The sequence below is a fragment of the Triticum urartu genome, chromosome 2 (genome assembly GCF_003073215.2).
Source record: "Triticum urartu cultivar G1812 chromosome 2, Tu2.1, whole genome shotgun sequence".
In the NCBI taxonomy this organism is placed as follows: domain Eukaryota; kingdom Viridiplantae; phylum Streptophyta; class Magnoliopsida; order Poales; family Poaceae; genus Triticum; species Triticum urartu.
Genome location: NC_053023.1, coordinates 368,576,844 through 368,602,246, shown reverse-complemented (window position 1 = coordinate 368,602,246; position 25,403 = coordinate 368,576,844). Strand labels below are relative to the sequence as shown.

At 48.7% G+C, this 25,403-nt stretch overlaps 1 protein-coding gene across 1 annotated transcript in view; it reads left to right on the top strand.

Annotated features, from left to right (window-relative positions):
- Positions 1–592: 592 nt before the first annotated feature.
- Positions 593–25,403, top strand: part of LOC125537337 — a 43,155-nt gene continuing 18,344 nt past the window's right edge. Inside the window, 2 exon segments of the mRNA XM_048700645.1 lie at positions 593–781; positions 869–2,107. Of these exon segments, the coding sequence (XP_048556602.1) occupies positions 1,009–2,107 (1,099 nt within the window). The 5' untranslated portion in view covers positions 593–781; positions 869–1,008.

Here is a 25,403-nt window from a genome sequence, read left to right as displayed (position 1 = left end):
GCGATGAGTTTTTTTTCTCTTTGGCTTCGAAGTGGGAGACTAGGAGCTGAGGTTCGAGAGAGGCCAGCAACAGGTGGCAGTCAACATGGGATGTTCAAGGCAAAACCGGGAGACGTCAACCCAATACCACTCCGTTTCTGGTTTTGGACTAATTGTGTCCGATTTTGAGACACGAGGGACGAAATGTCTTCCGAAATTTTTCGAGGGACCAAATGTATACTTTTGGTGAATATAAGAGATCAAAACATACTTTTCTCTAAAGTTAAACCAACATAAATAGAGTAATTTAGAATAATCTAACCAAATTGCTATGTTCCCAAAATCACGTCCTGCATTAACTCAATTAAATTAAAAAAATCTTATCAAAATCATAACTAAATTGAAATTTTCCTTTCCTTCCCCTACAAATATTCAAATCAAATCTTATCAAAACCTTGATTAAACCAAAACTTTCCTTGTATTCTCTACCCATACTCAAATTAAAATTAAATCTTATCAAAATATAAAATATGGTAAGTGTAAGTGTTTTTTAGATGGAGATATAATTAGTGTTGAGCCATCAAAATACGTAAATTAGCTGGTTATTATTCACTTCTCAGTCTCAGTCCTTCCTCACAATTTCGTGCGCCTCGTCACCCGGCAATCTCTCCGCCGGCGACGGGAGACGAGAGACGAGACAACATGCCAGACCCTCTTCTGCACCCGAGCCTTCTCGCAGGCGTGGAGTGAAGAAGCGAATGATCCCGACTTTGATATGTTTCTTCTTTTACTGGTGATGTTGGTGAGGAACCCTATCTTTGATCCGATGGATTGCTGTAATGACATTCTTCATTCTCGGGTATCAGTTCTGTTTTTATGTTGCTTGCAGCAATCAAATCCAAATCTAACCGAGCTCTCCACAGATTACGCCAGTGTTCTTCAGCGCGCAAGATCGATTTCAGTTGACCCCACAAGAGTCGCCGCAGTTTATATTCCAAGAATCTTTTAGGGGGATTCAGTTGAACCTCCATGCCCGCGCTGAGACTTCCCCTGGAAATCAAGATTCAAGAACCATCTCCATCAATGGATGACGCGGGAGGGGACATACTCCCGTCTCTCGGCCGCGTGCGCCTCGGTGATCTCGCGGCCGTCGAGGGCCTCGCTTCCGACAGCTACAAGATATGCGTATCGACACTGATGCAGTCGCTGGCTCAGTACTCGGCAGCCATCATCCAGCTGCCTCCGGCCGATGCTGCCCTCTTAAGGTCTGGTCTGGACTCGGCTCGCCTCTTCTTCCACCAGTGAGTGTATGATTCGGTGGGCGATGTTGTCCATTCGGATGACGCCCGCGAGTGGAAGACATCTTGTTACTACGCAGATCCTCAAATGTGGCTGGAAATGTATGATTATAGGCCTGGTGTTAGTGTCAGAGAGCATGGTGGCGCAATGGAATTGTCTCCGTCTGGGCTGCCCGACATATTTTCAATGCTTGGGAAAGTTTGCCGAGATATCTTGGATGCGGTTAGCTTCTCACTGAATCTCCGTAGTTGTGTGTTTACTGAGATACTCGGCAACATGCCATTGAGAAGCCAGGAAGTGTCGTCCTCTGTTCTTTCAGCATGTTGCCATTCGAGGCCATCATTTGAAGAAGCACAGCAGCATGGTATTGCTTCTCCTGATGACAGTCAATTGCTCGTGTTTTCTGAGCAGGAGCAACAGATCGACAAGGCTTTGCTTACACTAGTTAAGTCTGATAGGTCAGGCTTATATATCAAGGACTTGCATGGGCGCTGGATTCTTGTTGATGGGGACCTTGGTCCACATGATATTGTTGTATATCCTGGCCTTGCACTTTATCAGGAAACCTCTGGCTATGTAAATCCAGCTGTGCACAAGACAGAGGTTGGAAATTTGCAGGAATGTATGTTTGGGCGTTGTTCTTTGGCGTTTAAGCTCACACCGAGATTTGTTGCTAGGCCTGGTGGTTCAGAGATGGGAGCTGCTGGTCATGGTGTTGATACTCAGTTTCAGGCCCCCATAACAGTTACTGAGTTCATGCAAACAAATCGTTCCGCTGATCAACTTTTTCCCAAGAACAATGAATCATCATCCCAGTCAGAGCAGGATGGTAAGTTATTACCTCCCAGTCTTTGCTATGTGAATTATGCTTGAAGCTATTGTTGTGCCCCCATGTTGTTGTTATTTCCTCCAGGACGAGCACATTCCTTATTCCTTCTGTCCTAATTTACGAGCCATAGTCTGACTGCCAAAAGTCATGCTTTGTTCTAGATAATATATCTGATGCATAATGTGGTGCAGTCTCACAGAAGTATAATTTGTCATATATGAGTTCTGGGTGGTGGAGTGCAAGGATACACGAGCGGAACAAAATTAAAGAGGGGCCAAGATTGATTGCTAGATCAATTAGGCCCTAATTTTGATGCTAAATCAGATCAGCATAGGAGCTTCACATAGGGCTATTAATCAAGGGGATTTCAAGCTTGAGGGTAGGCCATGTATCACCCCGGACCGGCAATATGCAGATGTAGCAACCTCGGCTAGCCTCTACATAATATCGATCCTAAGGCGCCACCTTCACACGATGTACATGTGGAACGTGCATGCCATCTGGGTGGAACGGTCGGTATCACAACACAAGTCACGAAAGAATCTGCAACAACAACATAGATAAACACAACAACTCCGGAGGGTCAAATTTAACGAATGAATACAACAAGGCCCTTTAGACCAAAATACAACTCATACAACGGAAGCAAATATACAACTCATACAACGGAAGCAAATATACCTTAGACATGTAAATAATACAAATGCTTTAAGAAGGCTTTAAAGAAAAGCAAAGGGCGTCCATATCCCTGCCAAGATCATTGTCTGTGGGATAACCACCTGACATTGTCCATCAACACACGTGCTTCCTGAAATGCTACCGTCTGGATTGCAACAATCCATGGAAAAAAGAATAATTAAGCAAGGTGAGTACTCAACTGTACTTGCAAGACTTATATCAGATCTGCACTACATATGCATCATTCTCAAGGAATGGGTATGTATGTGGTTTCAGTGGCTTCAAGCGCTAAGCATTCTATAGAGACACGCTGCAACTTGCGTCTATTAGAGATAAGGAATGAGAGCGCATAAGTAAGGCTCGCATATGAACCAATTATGCCTGCTGTAAAAGATAACACTACCTTGCATTCTTCCTCGCATCTCCCTGTTAGGAAGTATCAGTATAGGTCTAGAAGTCCTTATTAGACTATGTTTCCTTTCCTTGTACCCCATGGGCTATGCAATAGAGATAAGTTGCTTCCATAACATAGTATTAGAGCTTACGTTTTTTTAGCACGCGCAACTCGTGCTATTGATCCACTATCGCGTCGCCACCAAACTTTTTGGTCCCGTTGTTTTCTTTTCTCTCTTCCGTAGCCGCCGGATTTCTCACGGCTGCTGCTGCTGCTACCTCCACACCTAGGCTGGCTCCTTCCCTCGTCCCATCCGCCCCCATGGTGTGCTGCCCGCCACTCCTGATCGAGCCGTCTGCTTCTGGATCGAACGTAGGATCAAGCCGCTAGTTGCCGATCTTCGACGAATCTCGCCGCCAGCCAGCCTCTGGATCGAACACAGGATTGAGCCGGCTACCTCTGGATCCGATCTCCGCCGCCGGCCGCCAGATTTTGCCCCGCTGCATCCGCCGGTTCCTCTTCTTGGCTGGTTGTGCTCTGCTTTCGTTCACCAGGAGCTTCTGCTAGCCTTTGCTAGCTGCCACCGGCCGCTGTTCTCGCTGGGTATGCATCGCCCTCGCCGCCCGCTGGCTCTTGACGATGTTTCCTATATTGGTCCTGTCTCGCACATGCGTCGTGTTTCGTTGTTGTGTGCTCTTCTGCTGCCATTGCATATAGTCTAGTATGTGCTTTCTAGTTTTCTTTGTTTCCCGCTGCGTCCATCAAATCCGTTGATATTTTGTGTTTCTCATGTGTCGGAGTAATGGGCCACGGGTAGGCCAACCCAAGGCCCAGAACCTTTCAAAGCATCGGGGCAGGCTGCGCCCCTCAAGACCCCAAGACGACGAGCCGCCCTCTAAGGAGCCGACGGCAAGACGGCCGACTGACCACTCACGGCCGAGTCCCAGGGACGACTGCAGGGATAAGCCGACTCCTGACTGGCGACTTCCAGAGAAGCCGGCTTTGGGGAGTCGGCCTGCGACTCCAACAAACCCCATGACCTCATCGAGAGAGATGGGGCAGGGGAGTGGCTACAGTGAAGCTCACTCCCGCCCCTTACCAAGGACAGACATGGCCACAGCACGCCATACCCCAGAGGATCTCCGTGCGGCGTGGCACTGTTGCCATACCGGCCCTGACATCAGCACCACAGGATCGAATCATGTACCCACGACGGCTTGTTTGTACGGCCCAAAGGCAACGGGTCCCACCAGTCAGTGAGACCCCAGGAGACGGCAAGAGGCCCACTAGTCGGCCCCGGGGAGTCGGCCGAGCCCTCCCCCGAGGGCCACACGCCATTAATCAAGATGTGATGGAGAGTGGCAATAGTGATCGCCCGCCAGACGGCGGGACTGTTGCCACGACCCCATGATCAAGCCCGCGTCACCAGGAGCACGGCTACAGTAATCAGCCGCTGGCAAGACCCGCCCGCGGCGGACGCGGCCTGTCGGTTCCGTACCAGGCCAGTCGGCGGGGCCCACCAGTCGGCGGGCCCCAGCGGACGGCGGGGAAGACGGAGGCCATAGGCGCTGATGGTTGGGCCCGCGTCTAGCCGGATTACCATTGTACCCCCAGGGGGTAGGCCTATATAAACCCCCCAGGGCACCCATGCAAAGGGTCGGAACCCATTAGCTCTAGACCAGATCATATAGAAGGGAGAGAGCTAGCCTTGCCCTCTCCTGCCTCCAGAAACAGCTCAAGGAGCAACCGTGTAGACACTTTGCCATAGTGATCATGCGGAGACTCCGCAGAGCATCAGTAGGGGTATTATCTCCCCGGAGAGCCCCGAAGCTGGGTAAGATTCGTCGGCGTGCATGTTTTCGCCTCATCCCGTTTCCAGGCACCGGCGACGTTCTACTCGCCCCCACCATGATAAGCCATCCTTTGGCATATGTCGCACCTAACCCCCGACATTTGGCGCCCACCGTGGGGCATGGTGCACCGCCATCCGGAGACCTGATCTGAACGGGAACCCTTTTCCTCCCTGGCGAGCGCAGCCAGCCAAGCACGCCAGACGGGGTTTGCGCCGACGCACTGCGCGGCGTTGAGATCGCCTGCGCGGCTAGCTGCCTGGCCGAACTTGTCGGCGAGGTTCGCCTCTCCGACGAACCTGCATCCAACGCAGGCACGGGCGGCTCTGAGAGCCTCCTCGCGGGCCTCCTCGATCAACTCCACGTATCCGGCGAGCCTGCCGTAGACTTGGAGTCTGTAGGCTCCACCGACCCGATGCTGGTCGACTCCGACACCGCGTCGCTCGACGCGTTCCCCAGCAATGTGGTGGTTTACGACGAACCTCTCCCTCGCGCGGAGAGCGACGGAAGCACCGTCATCGAGGTGCTCGTCATCGGTCATGACGAGTTCCCCGGCGGAGGAGCGCACGACTCACTCGGCGCGGCGCTACAAGACCTAACTGCGCCCATTCTGGAAGACGCTGACGCAGAGACGTTGGAGGCGCGCCGCCTTCAGCTCGTTGAAGGCGCGAAGAAGCTGGCCAGCATGAGACGCTTGTCAGAAGCCTACCAGCGGGAGATGGATCGCGCCGTTGGCGGCTCGCCGGCCACGGCGGGGCCCAGCCGCCTTGGCGCGGTCCAGCAGTGCGGCATAGCCATCGCCGATCTGTTTGGGGCAAGCCGCTCTGTGTACGCTACACCAGCGGAGAACATCCGAGCCGCCCAGGCAGCGGTGGACGAGCTGGACAATTTCGAGGGCGAAGAACGCCGCCTCATGATGGAGCGAGTCCAGCGGCTCCTCGACGCGGCTGCCGCACAGAACGAGGCCGGCTGCCGCACGGAGGCGCCGCAGCGGCAAAACGATGACCTTCGCCGAGATCAAGGCGCGACGTCTCGGACGCCGACTGGCGGCGCCCGAGGAAGAAGAGACAAGGATCCAGCTGTCAGCCACGGTCAGACTCGCATTACCATAGAGCGCGACCGAGACGGCCGCCCAAGAGCAGTGGAACGACGGGACGACTGTCCGCCTCCCCCTCCTCGCAAGGAGAGGCGAGTCTCCCTGCCGCCTGTTGACCATCTGACTCTCGGCGACCGCCTTGGCCGCCGAGAGGGAGTTGGAGAGAATGACGCCCGCCACCGGATCGACCGACTTCACCGATCCCTAGCGCTAGAAGAAGAAGACGAGCTGGGTCCGCCTTGTTTCGGGCCCCGCATTCGGGACGAGCCCTTCCCCAGAGGGTTCACGCTCCCAAGAGACACGCCCAAGTATACCGGATCCGTGAAGCCGGAAGACTGGCTAGTCGACTACTCCACGGCTGTCAGTATAGCAAACGGCAACAAGCGTGTCGCCGTAAAGTACGTTCCGCTCATGCTCCAGGGCACGGCCCGGACATGGCTGAACAACCTGAAACCCCGCAGCATCAACAGCTGGGTCGACTTCACCGAAGCGTTCGTCCGCAACTTCACCAGCACGTACAAGCGTCCTCCCAAGCCTCGTCAGCTCTCCTTGTGCGTGCAAGGCCCCGACGAGTCGACTCGCGATTACCTCACGCGTTGGGCCGAGCTTCGGAACTCCTGCGAGGGCGTGCACGAGGTGCAGGCCATCGAGTACTTCACAGCCGGGTGCAGAGAAGGCATCCTCCTCAACCACAAGCTCCTCTGCGACGAGCCAGAAACCCTCGACGAGCTGCTGATCATAGCGGACAAGTACGCCATGGCTGACTCCTCCATGAAGGCGGAGATTCAAATCAGCACGACTGGCAAAGTGGCCCCTCAAGCTCCAAGAACTCCGGCGGGAGACGCCAATCGGCGACAACAGCAGGGCGACCACAAGAGCAAGGCCCCGCAGCCGGCTTCCAGCAGCCGGCAGGTCACGACCGTTGAAGCCCAGCAGCCGGATGGGAAGCCTCCGCCCAAGCGACAGAAAGGGGGCAAGCCAAACTGGTTGCCGGCCTTCTCCTACGAGCAGACCTTGGATGGACCTTGCAAGTTCCATAGCGGCGTGAAGCCATCGAATCACACCACCCGGAAGTGCCACTGGCTCACCAGGATCGCCAAGGGAGACGACCTCCTGCCTCCCCCGCCTGCTGGGTAGCCGCCTCCGCCTCCGCCCCAGCAGCCGGTTGCCAGGCCAGTCGGCGTAGTACAAGACGAGTACCCTGAAGAACACGGAGCCTACGTGGTGTTTACCAGTATGGCTGATGATCGACGCAGCAGGCGGCTGCAGCGACAAGAGGTGAATGCGGTAGCATCAGAGACGCCTGAGTTCATGCACTGGTCTGAGAAGCCCATCAGCTGGAGCAGGGCTGACCACCCAGAGGTTATGCCAAGTTCGGGCTCCTATGCTTTGGTCTTGGACGCCACCTTTGCTATGGATAGACGAGCCGCGCGTTTCTCGCGGGTTCTGATAGACGGAGGCAGCAGCATCAATATCCTATACAAGGACACCATGGAGAAGTTAGGAATCAAGCAAAGACAGATTCAGAACAGCCGGACTGTGTTCCACGGCATTGTTCCTGGGCTTTCCTGCTCACCAATCGGCAAGATCCTGATGGACGTCCTCTTTGGAGACAAAGATCACTTCTGCCGAGAGTCTGTTTGGTTTGAGGTGGTGGACCTCGAGAGCCCATACCATGCGCTGCTCGGCCGACCCGCCTTGGCCAAGTTCATGGCGGTCCACCACTACGCCTACCTCAAGATGAAGATGTCCAGTTCCAGGGGAATTCTGACTGTAGCCGGCGACTACCGGAAGTCGTCTGCTTGTGCGGCTGAAAGCAGTCGGCTGGCCGAGTCCCTGGTAATCGCGACCGAGAAGCGGCTCCTTGAGCGAGTTGTGGCGATGGCCGGCAAGCAGCCTGAGGTATCGCCCAACCCAAAGGAGTCGGGGGCTGAGGGTTCGTTCAAGCCGAGCAAAGAGACAAAGAAGATACCCTTGGATCCGGAGCACCCAGAGAGGTACGCCGTCGTAGGTGCAAACCTCGACAGCAAATAGGAAGGCGAGCTCGTCGATTTCCTCCGTTAGAATCGGGACATCTTCGCATGGTCCTCCAAAGACATGCCATGTGTACCGACGGAATTCGCCGAGCACAAGTTACATGTCCGATCTGATGCAAAGCCGGTCAGGCAGCCCCTGTGCCGCCTATCAGAAGAGAAGAGAAGAGTTGTCGGAGAAGAGATAGCCCGACTCCTAGCAGCCGGCTTCATTATGGAAGTATTCTTTCCAGAATGGCTAGCAAATCCGGTCCTGGTATTGAAGAAGAACAAGCAGTGGCGAATGTGTATTGATTACACGAGCCTCAACAAGGCCTGCCCAAAGGACCCATTTGCTCTACCAAGAATCGATCAGGTGATAGACTCCACAGCCGGATGCGAGCTGTTGAGTTTTTTGGATGCATACTCAGGATATCACCAGATCAAGCTGAACCTGGCTGACAGACTGAAGACCGCCTTCATCACGCCGTTTGGAGCCTTCTGCTACCTCATCATGACGTTCGGCTTAAGGAACGCCGGCGCCACCTTTCAGCGTTGCATTCAGAAGTGCCTCCGCAAGCAGCTCGGCAGAAACACCCACGTCTACGTGGACGACGTGGTGGTGAAGACGGAAAAGCGTGGAACACTGCTGGAAGACCTCAAGGAGACCTTTGAGAACCTGCGCCGATTCCAGATCAAGCTCAATCTCGAGAAGTGTGTCTTCGGAGTACCAGTCGGCCAGCTCCTTGGATTCCTGGTCTCTGAACGCGACATAGAATGCAACCCAGTAAAGATCAAGGCCATTGAGAGAATAGAGGTACCCAGCCGACTGCTGGATGTGCAAAAGTTCACCGGCTGCTTAGCGTCCATCAGCTGATTCATCAGTCGGCTGGGCGAGAAAGCCCTCCCCTTATACCAACTCATGAAGAAGACCACTTTTTCGAGTGGAATCATAAGGCAGACGAAGCTTTTCTCCAGTTGAAGAAGATGCTGACTACTCCACCCGTCTTGGCGGCTCCGACTCCCAAGGAACCTATGCTTCTATACATCGCCGCCACCAGCCGGGTGGTCAGCACGGTCATTGTAGTGGAACGCAAGGAGGAAGGCAAGGCAATACCTATCCAGAGACCGATATATTACCTGAGCGAAGTGCTGTCGATCTCCAAGCAGAACTACCCCTACTGCCAGAAGATGTGTTATGGCGTACATTTTACTGCCAAGAAATTGAAGCCTTACTTTCAAGAGCATCCAATCACGGTGGTCTGCATGGCCCCGCTTGCCGAGATCATTGGTAGCCAAGATGTCTCTGGCCGAGTGGTCAAGTGGGCCATAGAGCTGGCTCCCTACACCATTCACTACCAGCCCCGCACCGCTATCAAGTCACAAGCACTGGACGACTTCCTCGTCGACTGGGCCGAGACCCGATACCTACCTCTAGCGCCTGACTCCACCCATTGGCGGATGCATTTCGATGGCTCCAAGATGCGCACCGGCTTAGAAGCCGGCGTCGTCCTCACCTCTCCTAAGGGCGACAAGCTCAAATACGCACTGCAAATCCATTTTGCCGCCTCCAACAACGTCGCCGAGTACGAGGCGCTCATTCACGGGCTCCGGCTTGCCAAAGAGCTTGGCATCCGCCGGATCTTGTGTTATGGCGACTCGGACTTAGTGGTCCAGCAGTCATCTGGCGACTGGGACGCGAAAGATGCAAAGATGGCGAGTTACTGTTTTCTCATGCAGCAACTCAGCGGGTATTTTGAAGGGTGCGAGTTCCTCCATGTGCCAAAAAACGACAACGACCAAGCAGACGCCTTGGCACGAATCGGCTCTACCCGCCAAGCAATACCATCCGCCGTCGCCCTTCAACGCCTCCTCAAGCCGTTTGTCAAGCCTTCACCAGAATCAGACTCCATTTTTGTGTCGGCTCCTCCTGAAGACGTCAGATCCGACTCCAGAGCCCCGGCAGTCGGTACGGGGATTTTGGCAGATAGCTCCAAAGCCGCCACAGTCGAGCCCGGCCCGGGGACTGCGGCGGCGGACTTGAAGACTCCAGAACTCGACCCAAGGGCCGCGCCAGCCGGCCTGGGGACTTCATCAACCCAGCAAGCGGTTGTTGGCTCCAACCCGCCGCCTCCCAACCCAACCGCCCTCGTCCAAGTCGCAATTCTGGCAGTCGAAGAAATAGCAGCACCCTCATGGGCCCAACCCATCCTCAAATTCCTGGTGAGCAAAGAGCTGCCGACTGACGAGACCTCAGCTCGGCAAGTACAACGCCAGGCGGCAGCCTACACCATAGTCAACAAAGAGCTGGTCAGGCGCAGCATCACTGGTGTCTACCAGCGCTGCGTAGAGCCAGAGCAAGGCCAAGCAATTCTCAAAGACATCCATCAAGGCGAGTGCGGCCACCATGCGGCTTCAAGAGCACTCGTCGCCAAAACCTTTCGACACGGTTTCTTCTGGCCGACTGCCCTAGAAGAGGCCAAGGAGTTGGTCCAAAAATGCAAAGGGTGCCAGAAGTTCAGCTCCAAGCCGCACCAGCCGGCTTCTGCACTCAAGACCATCCCCATTGCCTGGCCTTTCGCAGTTTGGGGCCTAGACATGGTGGGACCATTCAAGACAGCACGAGGTGGCTTAACTCACTTGTCTCAGTGGACAAGTTCACCAAGTGTATAGAAGCAAAGCCAATCAAGAAGCTAAACGGTCCGGCTGCCGTAACTTTCATCGCCGATATCACAATTTGGTACGGCATACCACACAACCTCATCACCGACAACGGCACAAATTTTGCCAAAGGCGCCTTGGCCCGTTTTTGCGCAACACAGGGCATCCGACTGGACCTAGCGTCCATCGCCCACCCACAGTCAAACGGCCAGGTGGAGCGAGCAAACGGCCTTATCCTGTCCGGCATCAAACCCCAGCTGATCGAGCCTCTGGAGCGCTCGGTTGGCTGCTGGCTCGACGAGCTACCAGCCGTCCTCTGGAGTCTGCGCACGACTCCAAACAAGTCAACCGGCTTCACGCCTTTCTTCCTCGTCTACGGTGCCGAAGCCGTCATCCCAACGGACATAGAGTTCGACTCCCCATGAGTCATCATGTACACCGAGGAGGAAGCAGAAGAAGCACGACAAGACGGCGTCGATCTGCTGGAAGAGGACCGGCTGTTGGCACTCAGCCGGTCCAGTATCTACCAGCAGAGCCTGCGCCGATACCACAACAGGAAGGTCAAGCCAAGATCTTTCCAAGAAGGCGACCTTGTGCTCCGGCTGATCCAGCGAACAGCCGGCCAGCACAAGCTGTCGGCGCCTTGGGAAGGCCCTTTCATCATCAGCAAAGTACTGGGCAACGACTCCTACTACCTGATTGACGCTCAGAAGCCCCGAGCACGCAAGAGGGACGACTCCGGCCAAGAGACGGAGCGGCCATGGAATGCAAACCTCCTCCGAAGATTTTACAGTTAATGCAGTATGTACCACGCTACCTTTTGTATTAAAATACCAAGACTTCGGGCCCCCCGAGACGAGCTCGGGGACTGCCCTCTTTTGTCTGTATGATAAAAATTATGCCTACAAGTATGTTACTCTTTGTTATGCCGTTTGGCACCAGGCTCGACAAGTCGGCCCGGGGACTTGCTGCCTTGCAGTATGAAATGCTTCCTACAGTCGGACAAGTAGTGTGTAAACGCCTAAACCGTCTCCTGTCAGAAGCCGCAGCTCGCAGAGCGACTGTACGGTGGGCAGAAGTAAGGTAGAATGGGCATTCGCATGAAAAATGGCTAAGGACTCAAAGCATAAAGCATAGTTCAAGACGGCCTCCAGCCTTCTTGCAAACCGACCCTCGAGTAGTTGGACTGCCGCCTTCTATTCAACTTGCTCAAAAACTCTTAAAAACGACTAAGTACTTGCCTTCCCAAAGTAGCCAAGCATTTGATCCAGCTGCAGTTCGCAGAGCGGCTGTCTGATTGGTAAGGCAGGCAACTAAGAAAAAGCGGCAAAGGAAAAAAGCCAAAAGAGCAATGAGTAAGAAAAGATAGAACTTGGATAAATATATTTACATAGCATAGGCCCTTGGCCGAATCTTCGAGCAGAAGTTCAAAATACACCCCGCGGGTGGAATTGTGCGAATTAACAAGTTCTTCAATGACTACTGAAGCAGATAAAATAAAGGTAAAGCGGCAGCTTAAGAAGCAGCAGACGGATTCAGAGGGTCGGAGGAGGCGGCAGCGTCAGGCGTCGGGGCGACCGGCTGGCTAGTCTCGGCTTGATCGCCTCTGGCGGCAGTTCGGTCGGTCGCACGTGGCTCGTTGCTGGAGGCGCGGTCGAGCTGAGGCTGGCCGTCTGCTCCGTCTTCTGGCGCCTCCTTCTCGCCTCCGTCCTACGCCTCGCCTTCCTCCTCGACGCTGGAGCCAATCACCTCCGCCGAGTCTTCGCCGTAGTCTGGGTTCATCCCAAACCACTCCGGTGGTACCTCCTCGCCGTCTTCAGACCGCTCAAGGACGAAGATGCTGGTGTCGGTGTACTCGGCGATCGCCGCAGCACGCTTGACGAGGGCGTCTTCCGTAGCTGCCAGCTTCGGCTGGGCCTCCGACCGAAGTGTGCCCAGCCGGTCTAGATCCAGCCCCGGATACCACGCCTTGACGAACTCCAAGGCCCGGCGCGCTCCAGCTCGGGCCGAAGTGAAAGAAATATGCCCTAGAGGCAATAATAAAGTTATTATTTATTTCCTTATATCATGATAAATGTTTATTATTCATGCTAGAATTGTATTAACCGAAAACATAATACATGTGTGAATACATAGACAAACAGAGTGTCACTAGTATGCCTCTACTTGACTAGCTCGTTAATCAAAGATGGTTATGTTTCCTAACCATGAACAAGGAGTTGTTATTTGATTAACGAGATCACATCATTAGGTGAATGATCTGATTGACATGACCCTTTCCATTAGCTTAGCACCCGATCGTTTAGTATGTTGCTATTGCTTTCTTCATGACTTATACATGTTCCTATGACTATGAGATTATGCAACTCCCGTTTGCCGGAGGAACACTTTGTGTGCTACCAAACGTCACAACGTAACTGGGTGATTATAAACGAGCTCTACAGGTGTCTCCAAAGGTACATGTTGGGTTGGCGTATTTCGAGATTAGGATTTGTCACTCTGATTGTCGGAGAGGTATCTCTGGGCCCTCTCGGTAATGCACATCACATAAGCCTTGCAAGCATTGCAACTAATGAGTTAGTTGTGAGATGATGTATTACGGAACGAGTAAAGAGACTTGCCGGTAACGAGATTGAACTAGGTATTAAGATACCGAGGATCGAATCTCGGGCAAGTAACATACAGATGACAAAGGGAACAACGTATGTTGTTATGCGGTCTGACCGATAAAGATCTTCGTAGAATATGTAGGAGCCAATATGAGCATCCAGGTTTCGCTATTGGTTATTGACCGGAGACGTGTCTCGGTCATGTCTACATCGTTCTCGAACCCGTAGGGTCTGCACGCTTAAGGTTTCGATGACAGTTATATCATGAGTTTATGAGTTTTGATGTACCGAAGTTAGTTCGGAGTTCCGGATGTGATCACGGACATGACGAGGAGTCTCGAAATGGTTGAGACATAAAGATTGATATATTGGACGGCTATATTCGGACACCGGAAGTGTTCCGGGTGATTTCGGAGAAAACCGGAGAGCCGGAGGGTTACCGGAACCCCCCCGGGAGAAGTAATGGGCCATATGGGCCTTAGTGGAGAGAAAGAGGGGCTGCCAGAGGTGGGCCGCGCGCCTCCTCCCCCTGGTCCGAATTGGACTAGGAGAGGGGGGGCGGCGCCCCCCTTTCCCTCTCCCTCCTCACTTCTTTCCCCCTCCTAGTAGGAGTCCTACTCCTACTAGGAGGACTCCTCCTGGCGCGCCTATAGGGGCCGGCCGGCCTCCTCCCCTTGCTCCTTTATATACGGGGGCAGGGGGCACCCCTAGACACACAAGTTGATCTTCGTGATCGTTCCTTAGCCGTGTGCGGTGCCCCCCTCCACCATATTCCACCTCGGTCATATTGTAGCGGTGCTTAGGCGAAGCCCTGCGACGGTAGAACATCGAGATCGTCACCACGCCGTCGTGCTGACGGAACTCCTCCCCGACGCTTTGCTGGATCGGAGCCCGGGGATCGTCATCGAGCTGAACGTGTGCTAGAACTCGAAGGTGCCGTAGTTTCGGTGCTTGATCGGTCGGGCCGTGGAGACGTATGACTACATCAACCAAACGCTTCCGTTGTTGATCTACAAGGGTACGTAGATCACACTCCCCCCTCTCGTTGCTATGCATCACCATGATCTTGCGTGTGCGTAGGAAATTTTTTGAAATTACTACGTTCCCCAACAGTGGCATCCGAGCCTAGGTTTTATGTGTTGATGTTATATGCACGAGTAGAACACAAGTGAGTTGTGGGCGATATAAGTCATACTGCTTACCATCATGTCATACTTTGGTTCGGCGGTATTGTTGGACGAAGCGGCCCGGACCGACATTACGCATACGCTTACGCGAGACCGGTTCTCCCGACGTGCTTTGCACATAGGTGGCTTGCGGGTGACAGTTTCTCCAACTTTAGTTGAACCGAGTGTGGCTACGCCCGGTCCTTGCGAAGGTTAAAATAGCACCAACTTGACAAACTATCGTTGTGATTTTGATGCGTAGGTAAGATTGGTTCTTGCTTAAGCCCGTAGCAGCCACGTAAAACATGCAACAACAAAGTAGAGGACGTCTAACTTGTTTTTGCAGGGCATGTTGTGATGTGATATGGTCAAGACATGATGCTAAATTTTATTGTATGAGATGATCATGTTTTGTAACCGAGTTATCGGCAACTGGCAGGAGCCATATGGTTGTCGCTTTATTGTATGCAATGCAATCACGCTGTAATGCTTTACTTTATCACTAAGCGGTAGCGATAGTCGTGGAAGCATAAGATTGACGAGACAACAACGATGCTACGATGGAGATCAAGGTGTCGCGCCGGTGACGATGGTGATCATGACGGTGCTTCGAAGATGGAGATCACAAGCACAAGATGATGGTGGCCATATCATATCACTTATATTGATTGCATGTGATGTTTATCTTTTATGCATCTTATCTTGCTTTGATTGACAGTAGCATTATAAGATGATCTCTCACTAATTATCAAGAAGTGTTCTCCCTGAGTATGCACCGTTGCGAAAGTTCTTCGTGCTGAGACACCACGTGATGATCGGGTGTGATAGGCTCTACGTTCAAATACAACAGGTGCAAAACAGTTGCACACGCAGAATACTCAGGTTATACTTGACGAGCCAAGCATATACAGATATAGCCTTGGAACACGGAGACCGAAAGGTCGAGCGTGAATCATATTGCAGATATGATCAACATAGCGATGTTCACCAATGAAACTACTCCATCTCACGTGATGATCGGACATGGTTTGGTTGATTTGGATCACATAATCACTTAGAGGATTAGAGGGATGTCTATCTAAATAGGAGTTCTTAAGTAATATGATTAATTGAACTTAAATTTATCATTAACTTAGTCCTGGTAGTATTTTGCAAATTATGTTGTAGATCAATAGCTCGCGTTGTTGCTTCCCTGTGTTTATTTTGATATGTTCCTAGAGAAAATTGTGTTGAAAGATGTTAGTAGCAATGATGCGGATTGGATCCGTGATCTGAGGTTTATCCTCATTGCTGCACAGAAGAATTATGTCCTTGATGCACCGCTAGGTGACGGACCTATTGCAGGAGCAGATGCAGACGTTATGAACGTTTGGCTAGCTCAATATGATGACTACTTGATAATTTAGTGCACCATGCTTAATGGCTTAGAATCGGGACTTCAAAGACGTTTTGAACGTCATGGAACATATGAGATGTTTCAGGAGTTGAATTTAATATTTCAAGCAAATACCCGAGTTGAGAGATATGAAGTCTCCAACAAGTGATTGACAGACTAGTGAGCATGTGCTCAGATTGTCTGAGTACTACAATCGCTTGAATCAAGTGGGAGTTAATCTTACAGATAAGATAGTGATTGACAGAATTCTCTAGTCACCATCACCAAGTTAGTAGAACTTCATGATGAACTATGATATGCAAGGGATAACGGAAACGATTTCCAAACTCTTCGTAATGTGGAAATTGACGAAGGTAGAAATCGAGAAAAACATCAAGTGTTGATGGTAGACAAGACCACTAGTTTCAAGAAAAGGGCAGAGGGAAGAAGGGGAACTTCAAGAAGAACAACAAGCAAGTTGCTGCTCAAGTGAAGAAGCCCATGTCTGGTCCTAAGCCTGAGACTAAGTGTTTCTCTTGCAAAGGGACTGGTCACTGGAAGCGGAACTACCCCAAGTGATTGGCAGATAAGAAGGATGGCAAAGTGAACATAAGTATATTGGATATACATGTTATTGATGTGTATTTTACTAGTGTTTATAGCAACCCCTCAGTATTTGATACTGGTTCAGTTGCTAAGAGTAGTAACTCGAAACGAGAGTTGCAAAATGAACAGAAACTAGTTAAGGGTGAAGTGACGATGTGTGTTGAAACTAGTTCCAAGATTGATACGATCATCATCGCACACTCCCTATACTTTCGGGATTAGTGTTGAACCTAAATAAGTGTTATTTGGTGTTTGCGTTGAGCACGAATATGATTTGATCATGTTTATTGCAATACGGTTATTCATTTAAGTAAGAGAATAAATTGTTGTTGTGTTTACATGAATAAAACCTTATATGGTTACACACCCAATGAAAATAGTTCGTTGGATCTCGATCGTAGTGATACACATAAACATAATATTGAAACCAAAAGATGCAAAGTTAATAATGATAGTGCAAACTTATTTGTGGCACTGCCGTTTAGGTCATATTGGTGTAAAGCGCATGAAGAAACTCCGTGCTGATGGGCTTTTGAAATCACTTGATTATGAATCAGTTGATGCTTGCGAACCATGCCTCATGGGCAAGATGACTAAGACTCCGTTCTTCGGTACAATGGAGCGAGCAACAGATTTGTTGGAAATCATACATACTGATGTATGTGGTCCGATGAATATTGAGGCTCATGGCAGGTATCATTATTTTCTGATCTTCACAGATGATTTGAGCAGATATGAGTATATCTACTTGATGAAACACAAGTCTGAAACATTTGAAAAGTTCAAAGAATTTCAGAGTGAAGTGGAGAATCATCGTAACAAGAAAATAAAAGTTTCTACGATATGATCGCAGAGGTAAAATATTTGAGTTACGAGTTTGGCCTTCAGTTAAAACAATGTGAAATAGTTTCATTACTCACACCACCTGGAACACCACATCATAATGGTGTGTCCGAACATCATAACCGTACTTTATTAGATATGGTGCGATCTATGATGTCTCTTATCGATCTACCACTATTGTTTTGGGGTTATGCATTAAAGACAGCTGCATTCACGTTTAAAAGGGCACCATCTAAGTCCGTTGAGACGACACAATCTGAACTGTGGTTTGGCAAGAAACCAAAGTTGTCATTTCTTAAAGTTTGGGATTGTGATGCTTATATGAAAAAGTTTCATCCTCATAAGCTCAAACCCAAATCGGAGAAATATGTCTTCATAGGATACCCAAAGGAGACTGTTGGGTACACCTTCTATCACAAATCCGAAGGCAAGACTTTTGTTACTAAATTCGGAGTTTTTCTAGAGAAGGAGTTTCTTTTGAAAGAAGTGAGTGGGAGGAAAGTAGAACTCGATAAGGTAATTGTACCTTCTCCCTTATTGAAAAGTAGTTCATCACAAGAAATCTGTTCCTGTGACTACTACACCAATTAGTGAGGAAGACATGATGATCATGTAACTTCAGATCAAGTTAATACCGAATCTCGTAGGTAAACCAGAGTGAGATCCGCACCAAAGTGGTACGGTAATCCTGTTCTGGAAGTCATGTTACTAGACCATGACGAACTTGCGAACTATGAGGAAGCGATGATGAGCCTAGATTCCGCGAAATGGCTTGAGGCTATGGAATCTGAGATGAGATCCATGTATGAGAACAAAGTATGGACTTTGATTGACTTGCCCAATGATCGGCGAGCCATTGAGATTAAATGGATCTTCAAGAGGAAGACGGACGCTGATAGTAGTGTTACTATCTACAAAGCTAGAATTGTCGCAAAAAGGTTTTCGACAAGTTCAAGGTGTTGACTATGATGAGAGTTTCTCACTCGTATCTATGCTTAAGTCTGTCCGAATCATGTTAGCAATTGCCGCATTTTATGAAATCCAGCAAATGGATGTCAAAACTGCATTCCTGAATGGATTTCTGGAAGAAGAGTTGTATATGATGCAGCCGGAAGGTTTTGTCGATCCAAAAAGAGCTAACGAAGTGTGCAAGCTCCAGCGATCCATTTATGGACTGGTGCAAGCCTCTCGGGGTTGGAATAAACGCTTTGATAGTATGATCAAAGCATATAGTTTTATACAGACTTGCGGTGAAGTCTGTATTTACAAGAAAGTGAGTGGGAGCACTACAGCATTTCTGATAAGTATATGTGAATGGCATATTGTTGATCGGAAATAATGTAGAATTATTCTGCAAAGCATAAAGGAGTGTTTTTAAAGAAGTTTTTCAAAGAAAGACCTCGGTGAAGCTTCTTACATATTAAGCATCAAAATCTATGGAGATAGATCAAGACGCTTGATAAGTTTTTTCAATGAGTACATACCTTGACAATATTTTGAAGTGGAACAGTCAAAGAAAGAGTTCTTGGCTGTGTTACAAGGTATGAAATTGAGTAAGACTCAAAGCCCGACCACGGCAGAAGATAGAAAGAGAATGAAAGTCATTCCCTATGCCTCAGCTATAGGTTCTATAAAGTATGCCATGATGTGTACCAGATCTATTGTATAACCTACACTGTGTTAAGCAAGGGAGTACAATAGTGATCTAAGAGTAGATCACTGGACATTGGTCAAAATTATCCTTAGTGGAATAAGAAAATATTTCTCGATTATGGAGATGACAAAAGGTTCGTCGTAAAAAGTTACGTCGATGCAAGCTTTGACACAGATCTGGATGACTCTTAGTCTCGATCTAGATACATATTGAAAGTGGGAGCAATTAGCTAGAGTAGCTCCGTGCAGAGCATTGTAGACATAGAATTCGCAAAATACTTACGGATCTGTATGTGACAGACCCGTTGACTAAAATTATCTCACAAGGAAAACATGATCACACCTTAGTACTCTTTGGGTGTTAATCACATAAATGATGTGAACTAGATTATTGACTCTAATAAACCCTTTGGGTATAGGTCACATGACGATGTGAACTATGGGTGTTAATCACATCGTGATGTGAACTATTAGTGTTGAATCACATGGCGATGTGAACTAGATTATTGACTCTAGTGCAAGTGGGAGACTGAAGGAAATATGCCCTAGAGGCAATAATAAAGTTATTATTTATTTCCTTATATCATGATAAATGTTTATTATTCATGCTAGAATTGTATTAACCAGAAACATAATACATGTGTGAATACATACACAAACAGAGTGTCACTAGTATGCCTCTACTTGACTAGCTCGTTAATCAAAGATGGTTATGTTTCCTAACCATGAACAAGGAGTTGTTATTTGATTAACGAGATCACATCATTAGGTGAATGATCTGATTGACATGACCCATTCCATTAGCTTAGCACCCGATCGTTTAGTATGTTGCTATTGCTTTCTTCATGACTTATACATGTTCCTATGTCTATGAGATTATGCAACTCCCGTTTGACGGAGGAACACTTTGTGTGCTACCAAACATCACAACGTAACTGGGTGATTATAAAGGAGCTCTACAGGTTTATCCAAAGGTACATGTTGGGTTGGCGTATTTCGAGATTAGGATTTGTCACTCCGATTGTCGGAGAGGTATCTCTGGGCCCTCTCAGTAATGCACATCACATAAGCCTTGCAAGCATTGCAACTAATGAGTTAGTTGTGAGATGATGTATTACGGAATGAGTAAAGAGACTTGCCGGTAACGAGATTGAACTAGGTATTAAGATACCGACGATCGAATCTCAGGCAATTAACATACCGATGAGAAAGGGAACAACGTATGTTGTTATGCGGTCTGATCGATAAAGATCTTCGTAGAATATGTAGGAGCTAATATGAGCATCCAGGTTCCGCTATTGGTTATTGACCGGAGACGTGTCTCGGTCATGTCTACATTGTTCTCGAACCCGTAGGGTCCGCACGCTTAAGGTTTCGATGACAGTTATATTATGAGTTTATGAGTTTTGATGTACCGAAGTTAGTTCGGAGTCCCGGATGTGATCACGGATATGACGAGGAGTCTCGAAATGGTCGATACATAAAGATTGATATATTGGACGGCTATATTCGGACACCGGAAGTGTTCCGGGTGATTTCGGAGAAAACCGGAGAGCCGGAGGGTTACCGGAACCCCCCCGGGAGAAGTAATGGGCCATATGGGCCTTAGTGGAGAGAGAGAGGGGCTGCCAGAGGTGGGCCGCGCACCTCCTCCCCCCTGGTCCGAATTGGACAAGGAGAGGGGGGGGGGGCGGCACCCCCCTTTCCCTCTCCCTCCCCACTTCTTCCCCCCTCCTAGTAGGAGTCCTACTCCTACTAGGAGGAGGACTCCTCCTGGCGCGCCTATAGGGGCCGGCCGGCCTCCTCCCCTTGCTCCTTTATATACGGGGGCAGGGGGGCACCCCTAGACACACAAGTTGATCTTCATGATCGTTCCTTAGCCGTGTGCGGTGCCCCCCTCCACCATATTCCACCTCGGTCATATTGTAGCGGTGCTTAGGCGAAGCCCTGCGATGGTAGAACATCAAGATTGTCACCACGCCGTCGTGCTGACGGAACTCCTCCCCGACGCTTTGCTGGATCGGAGCCCGGGGATCGTCATCGAGCTGAACGTGTGCTAGATCGTCATATTGGTGTTATGTTCCCGGATTTTGCGTTCCTTACGCGGTTGGGTTATAATGGGAACCCCTTGACAGTTCGCCTTGAATAAAACTCCTCCAACAAGGCCCAACATTGGTTTTACCATTTTCCACCTAGCCTTTTTCTTTCCCTTGGGTCGGCCAGCCCAAGGGTCATCATTATTAAACCCCCGGGCCAGTGCTCCTCTGAGTGTTGGTCCAACCCAGAGCACCGTGCAGGGCCATCCCTTGGCAACTTGGGTTACGTCGGCTCCTGTACGCTTAGCTTATCCGGTGTGCCCTGAGAACGAGATATGTGCAGCTCCTATCAGGATTTGTCGGCACAGCGGGTGGTCTTGCTGGACTTGTTTTACCATTGTCGAGGATGTCTTGTAGAACCGGGATACCGAGTCCGATCGGAATGTCTCGGGAGGAGGTCTATTCCTTCGTTGACCGTGAGAGCTTGTCATGGGCTAAGTTGGGACACCCCTGCAGGGATTTGAACTTTCGAAAGCCGTGCCCGCGGTTATGGGCAGATGGGAATTTGTTAATGTCCGGTTGTAGATAACTTGAACCTTAACTTAATTAAAATGAATCAACTGCGTGTGTAACCGTGATGGTCTCTTTCCGGCGGAGTCTGGGAAGTGAACACGGTGATGGAGTTATGCTTGACGTAGGTTGCTATAGGATCACTTCTTGATCATACTTTTATCGACCGTGCTTTGCCTTCTCTTCTCGCTCTCATTTGCGTATGTTTAGCCACCATTTATGCTAGTCGCTTGCTGCAGCTCCACCTCATACCTTTACCTTGCCTATAAGCTTAAATAGTCTTGATCGCGAGGGTGCGAGATTGCTGAGTCCCTGTGGCTCACAGATACTTCCAAACCAGCTTGCAGGTGCCGTTGAACCGTGCAGATGACGCAACCAAGCTCACAGAGGAGCTCGATGAAGATCTTGTCCTTTGTGTTGTTTCGTTCTAGTTGATTAGTAGTGGAGCCCAGTTGGGGTCGATCGTGGACCTTGTTGCATTTGGGGTTCTTCTTTTATTTTGGCTCCATTGTCGGGCCCTGATTGTATTTGGATGATGTAATTCTTTATTCATTGTATTTGTGTGAAGTGGCGATTGTAAGCCAACTATTTATCTCTTTTCCCATGTATTACATGGGTTGTGTGAAGATTACCTCACTTGCGACATATGCCTTCAATGCGATTATGCCTCTAAGTCGTGCCTCGACACGTGGGAGATATAGTCGCATCGATGGTGTTACAAGTTGGTAATCAGAGCCTTCCCCGACCTTAGGAGCCCCACTGACTTGATCGTTATTAGCAGCCGAATTGTGTCTAAAAATGTTTTGAGTCAATTAGGAATTATATATCGGAGAGTTTAGGAATTCTTTTTACTTCCCAGTCTCCTCATCGCTCTGGTAAGGCATCCTGACGTAGAGTTTTGACTCTTCTCTTTTCAAATTTCACTAAAAAAATTTAGGATCACGCGGGTATCTTAGAATCCTTCCGATGGTTTTGTGACGAGAACATTGTCTTGGTGCCTCCTGTTAGGGGTTTTGTGGCAGTGTCCCGGGGAGTTGAGCTCTGAGGTGTTGTCGTCACAATTTTATCGTTGCAGTTCTGGAATACCTGAGATAGTTTCGCCGACATCGAAAATCTCTTTTATGCAGTTGTTGGTGAGATAACCTCGACGCCACCCAGTACTGGGGCGGGAGTTCGGGAGTATTGCCATAACTCGTATAACGGATGCTTTTCGAAGGTTGAGGTAGACAATTTCCGAAGGTTTCTTGGTTATGTGTTGAAGGATGGATACAGCTGGATGTAGGATTTGCTAGTTTTGGGTGAGATATTATGCTTCCCCTGTATCCCCAACACCTGATTGCATAACCGGAAAGGTTCGGGAGTTTCATAAGTGGGAATTCAAGTAGCTCTTAGGATATCTTTCCGACAGATGTATGATATGAAATTGGGGTTCGACGTCTAGTGGTCCGCCTATTCACGGTCGGTTTTACAGTGGTCTCGTTGTGTCTTAAAGAGTCCTTGGCTATGCCGACTCGGGGACGCTTCGTATGTCATGTGCACTGCCTTGTACATGATGGTGATGTACGATCGAGCCCGTGTAGGCCCCACCACGAAAACTTCGGATGAAATCTCTATCATATGTTTGTTCCGGCTTATTTTGCAAGTCATAATCCTTTGTTTTTGTTTTTTTGAGTTGTGGTATTCGAGTTGCTTCGAAGTCAAATGTTGATTCCATACATTCCCCAAATGGTGTTCTCATACTCCGATGTGGATACCAATCCTTCTTGATTATCAAGATTGTCATGTCAATCCTTTTCAATTGGTGTGTTTCTCTTCAAGTGGATCTGATCATTTCAACATTCGCAAGATCTAGTATCAGTTCTTCTCAACGATGTTCGTTTCATCCATTTCAAATTGTCTTTTTTCCCCACCCTCCCTCCCTTTGTTTTTCTCCAAGGATTCAGATCTCTTAATCGAGTATCCATCTTATTGATGTGAAGCCTCTCCATTCTTTTTCTATCAATATTCTTATCCGGTGATTCTCATGAAGATTCTAACGGATCTTCAAGTTCGTCTCTCATCACTCCTTTTCTTCTCCGGTGGAACCAATTCAAGCTTTCGGTGTTGGTCATATCTTTTTCCTCGTTTCAAATGCCTTCTCATAATGCTACACCTAATAATCTTTCACCGCTCGCTACTCAATTGTTCTGGAGTGCTCAAGATATCTAGAAGAATCGTGTTTCCATTCTGCTTTCATTCAAGCTCTTTCGAGGATGTTATCTCTTTTGAGCTATGTAATTCAACTGGTGCAATCTATCTTTTAAATACTTCAACGATGTTTCTTTTGAGTGGGCCCTAACCCACAGGTCTTTTCCCAGGATCTTACCTGACTCTTCTTATTTCCTGGTGATATCCTCAAATTTCTTGTCAAAGTTTGACGTAAGAATGAATTATCATCAGTCAAATGTATTTCTCCAAGATCTTTCAAATTCTTTTCATCGTTGGTTCAACCTCTTCGCTTTTGATTCTTTCGGAGGGTTTAAATAATTCTTGGTGGTGTTTCTCGTCATCATTCTCAACATTTGAAGACCGAAGAAGAGTTTTTCCTCCATATCTTATCCGTTCTCTCAGGGATTCGTGGTTCTAGTTCGAGACCATCCTCTCATAATTGTTTTCGAATGTGAGATTTCTTTTCACCTATCCGGAGCAATTTAGGAGTCTTTTCAGTTTGATTCTCTTGAGGCCATCATATCAGAATTATTCGTTCCAGCTTTCAGCTCTCATACTCCAAATTTTACCGGTGCTTCGTTCAAGTGATCTCTAATCAGTTCGTGATCCCTTCGTTCTCATGTATCTAAATTCTCTCAAGCTTCTTCATTCATTTGCTAATTCTTCCCGGTGTTGTCCTTATCTTTTCTTCGTTCATTTTAATTCTTACGGTGGTTCATTGAAGACTTCTCTTCCTCATCAATTTATTCGTTATTTCAATTCTACCGGTGGTTCGTTGAAGACCTTCTCAAGTTTTGATATGTCTCTTTTAATCCTTTCTACGAGAATAAGTAGTATGCCAAATCCACTGCTTGTCATCAATTTAATTGGTGAAGGATGAGCATAATGTAATTCTTATTTTTGTTTCATCGAGTGAATTCAATTCCTTATTCCGGAGGCTCTTCAAATTCTCGGTTTCATTTGATTCACCTTTCTTTTCCCGGAGTTCCAAGCTCTCTCAATTTTTTCATCATGAAGATCCATCTAAATCATTGCAAGGCTTCAACCTTATTCTTTTCATCCTTCATTTCGTTTGTTCATTCTTTTTTTACCGGAGTTCTTCATGGAGGTTCTACATGACGGTTCATCAAGGATTTAATTCCTTCTCCAAGTGTTCATCAAGATTCTTTTCAGAGGAGCTCAATCATTCTTCATTTGGCAATCGGAGTGCAATTCTTTCTACCGTATCATTGGAAGTGGTATTATGTCATTCTTGATAATTTTAGTTCATGTTTCATGATTCACAGGTTGTTAAGAATGATGTATTTTAAATCCACCAATATTTTCGTTCGAGTTAGCTTGCGTCATGTTTCACCTAAATCCTTCCCTAAGGATTTTCCTAGTGTGAGGCGTATATTTGACCCAAGTTTTTCTTTTGTCCTCCCGGTGAAATAGTTTCTCGTCTCCTTGTTCTTATCAATCCAATCTTGTTTTCGTTAGTGGCAGAAGTTCACTTCAGTGTTGAGATGTTTTCCATAAGCCCACTACAAGCTTATTCGT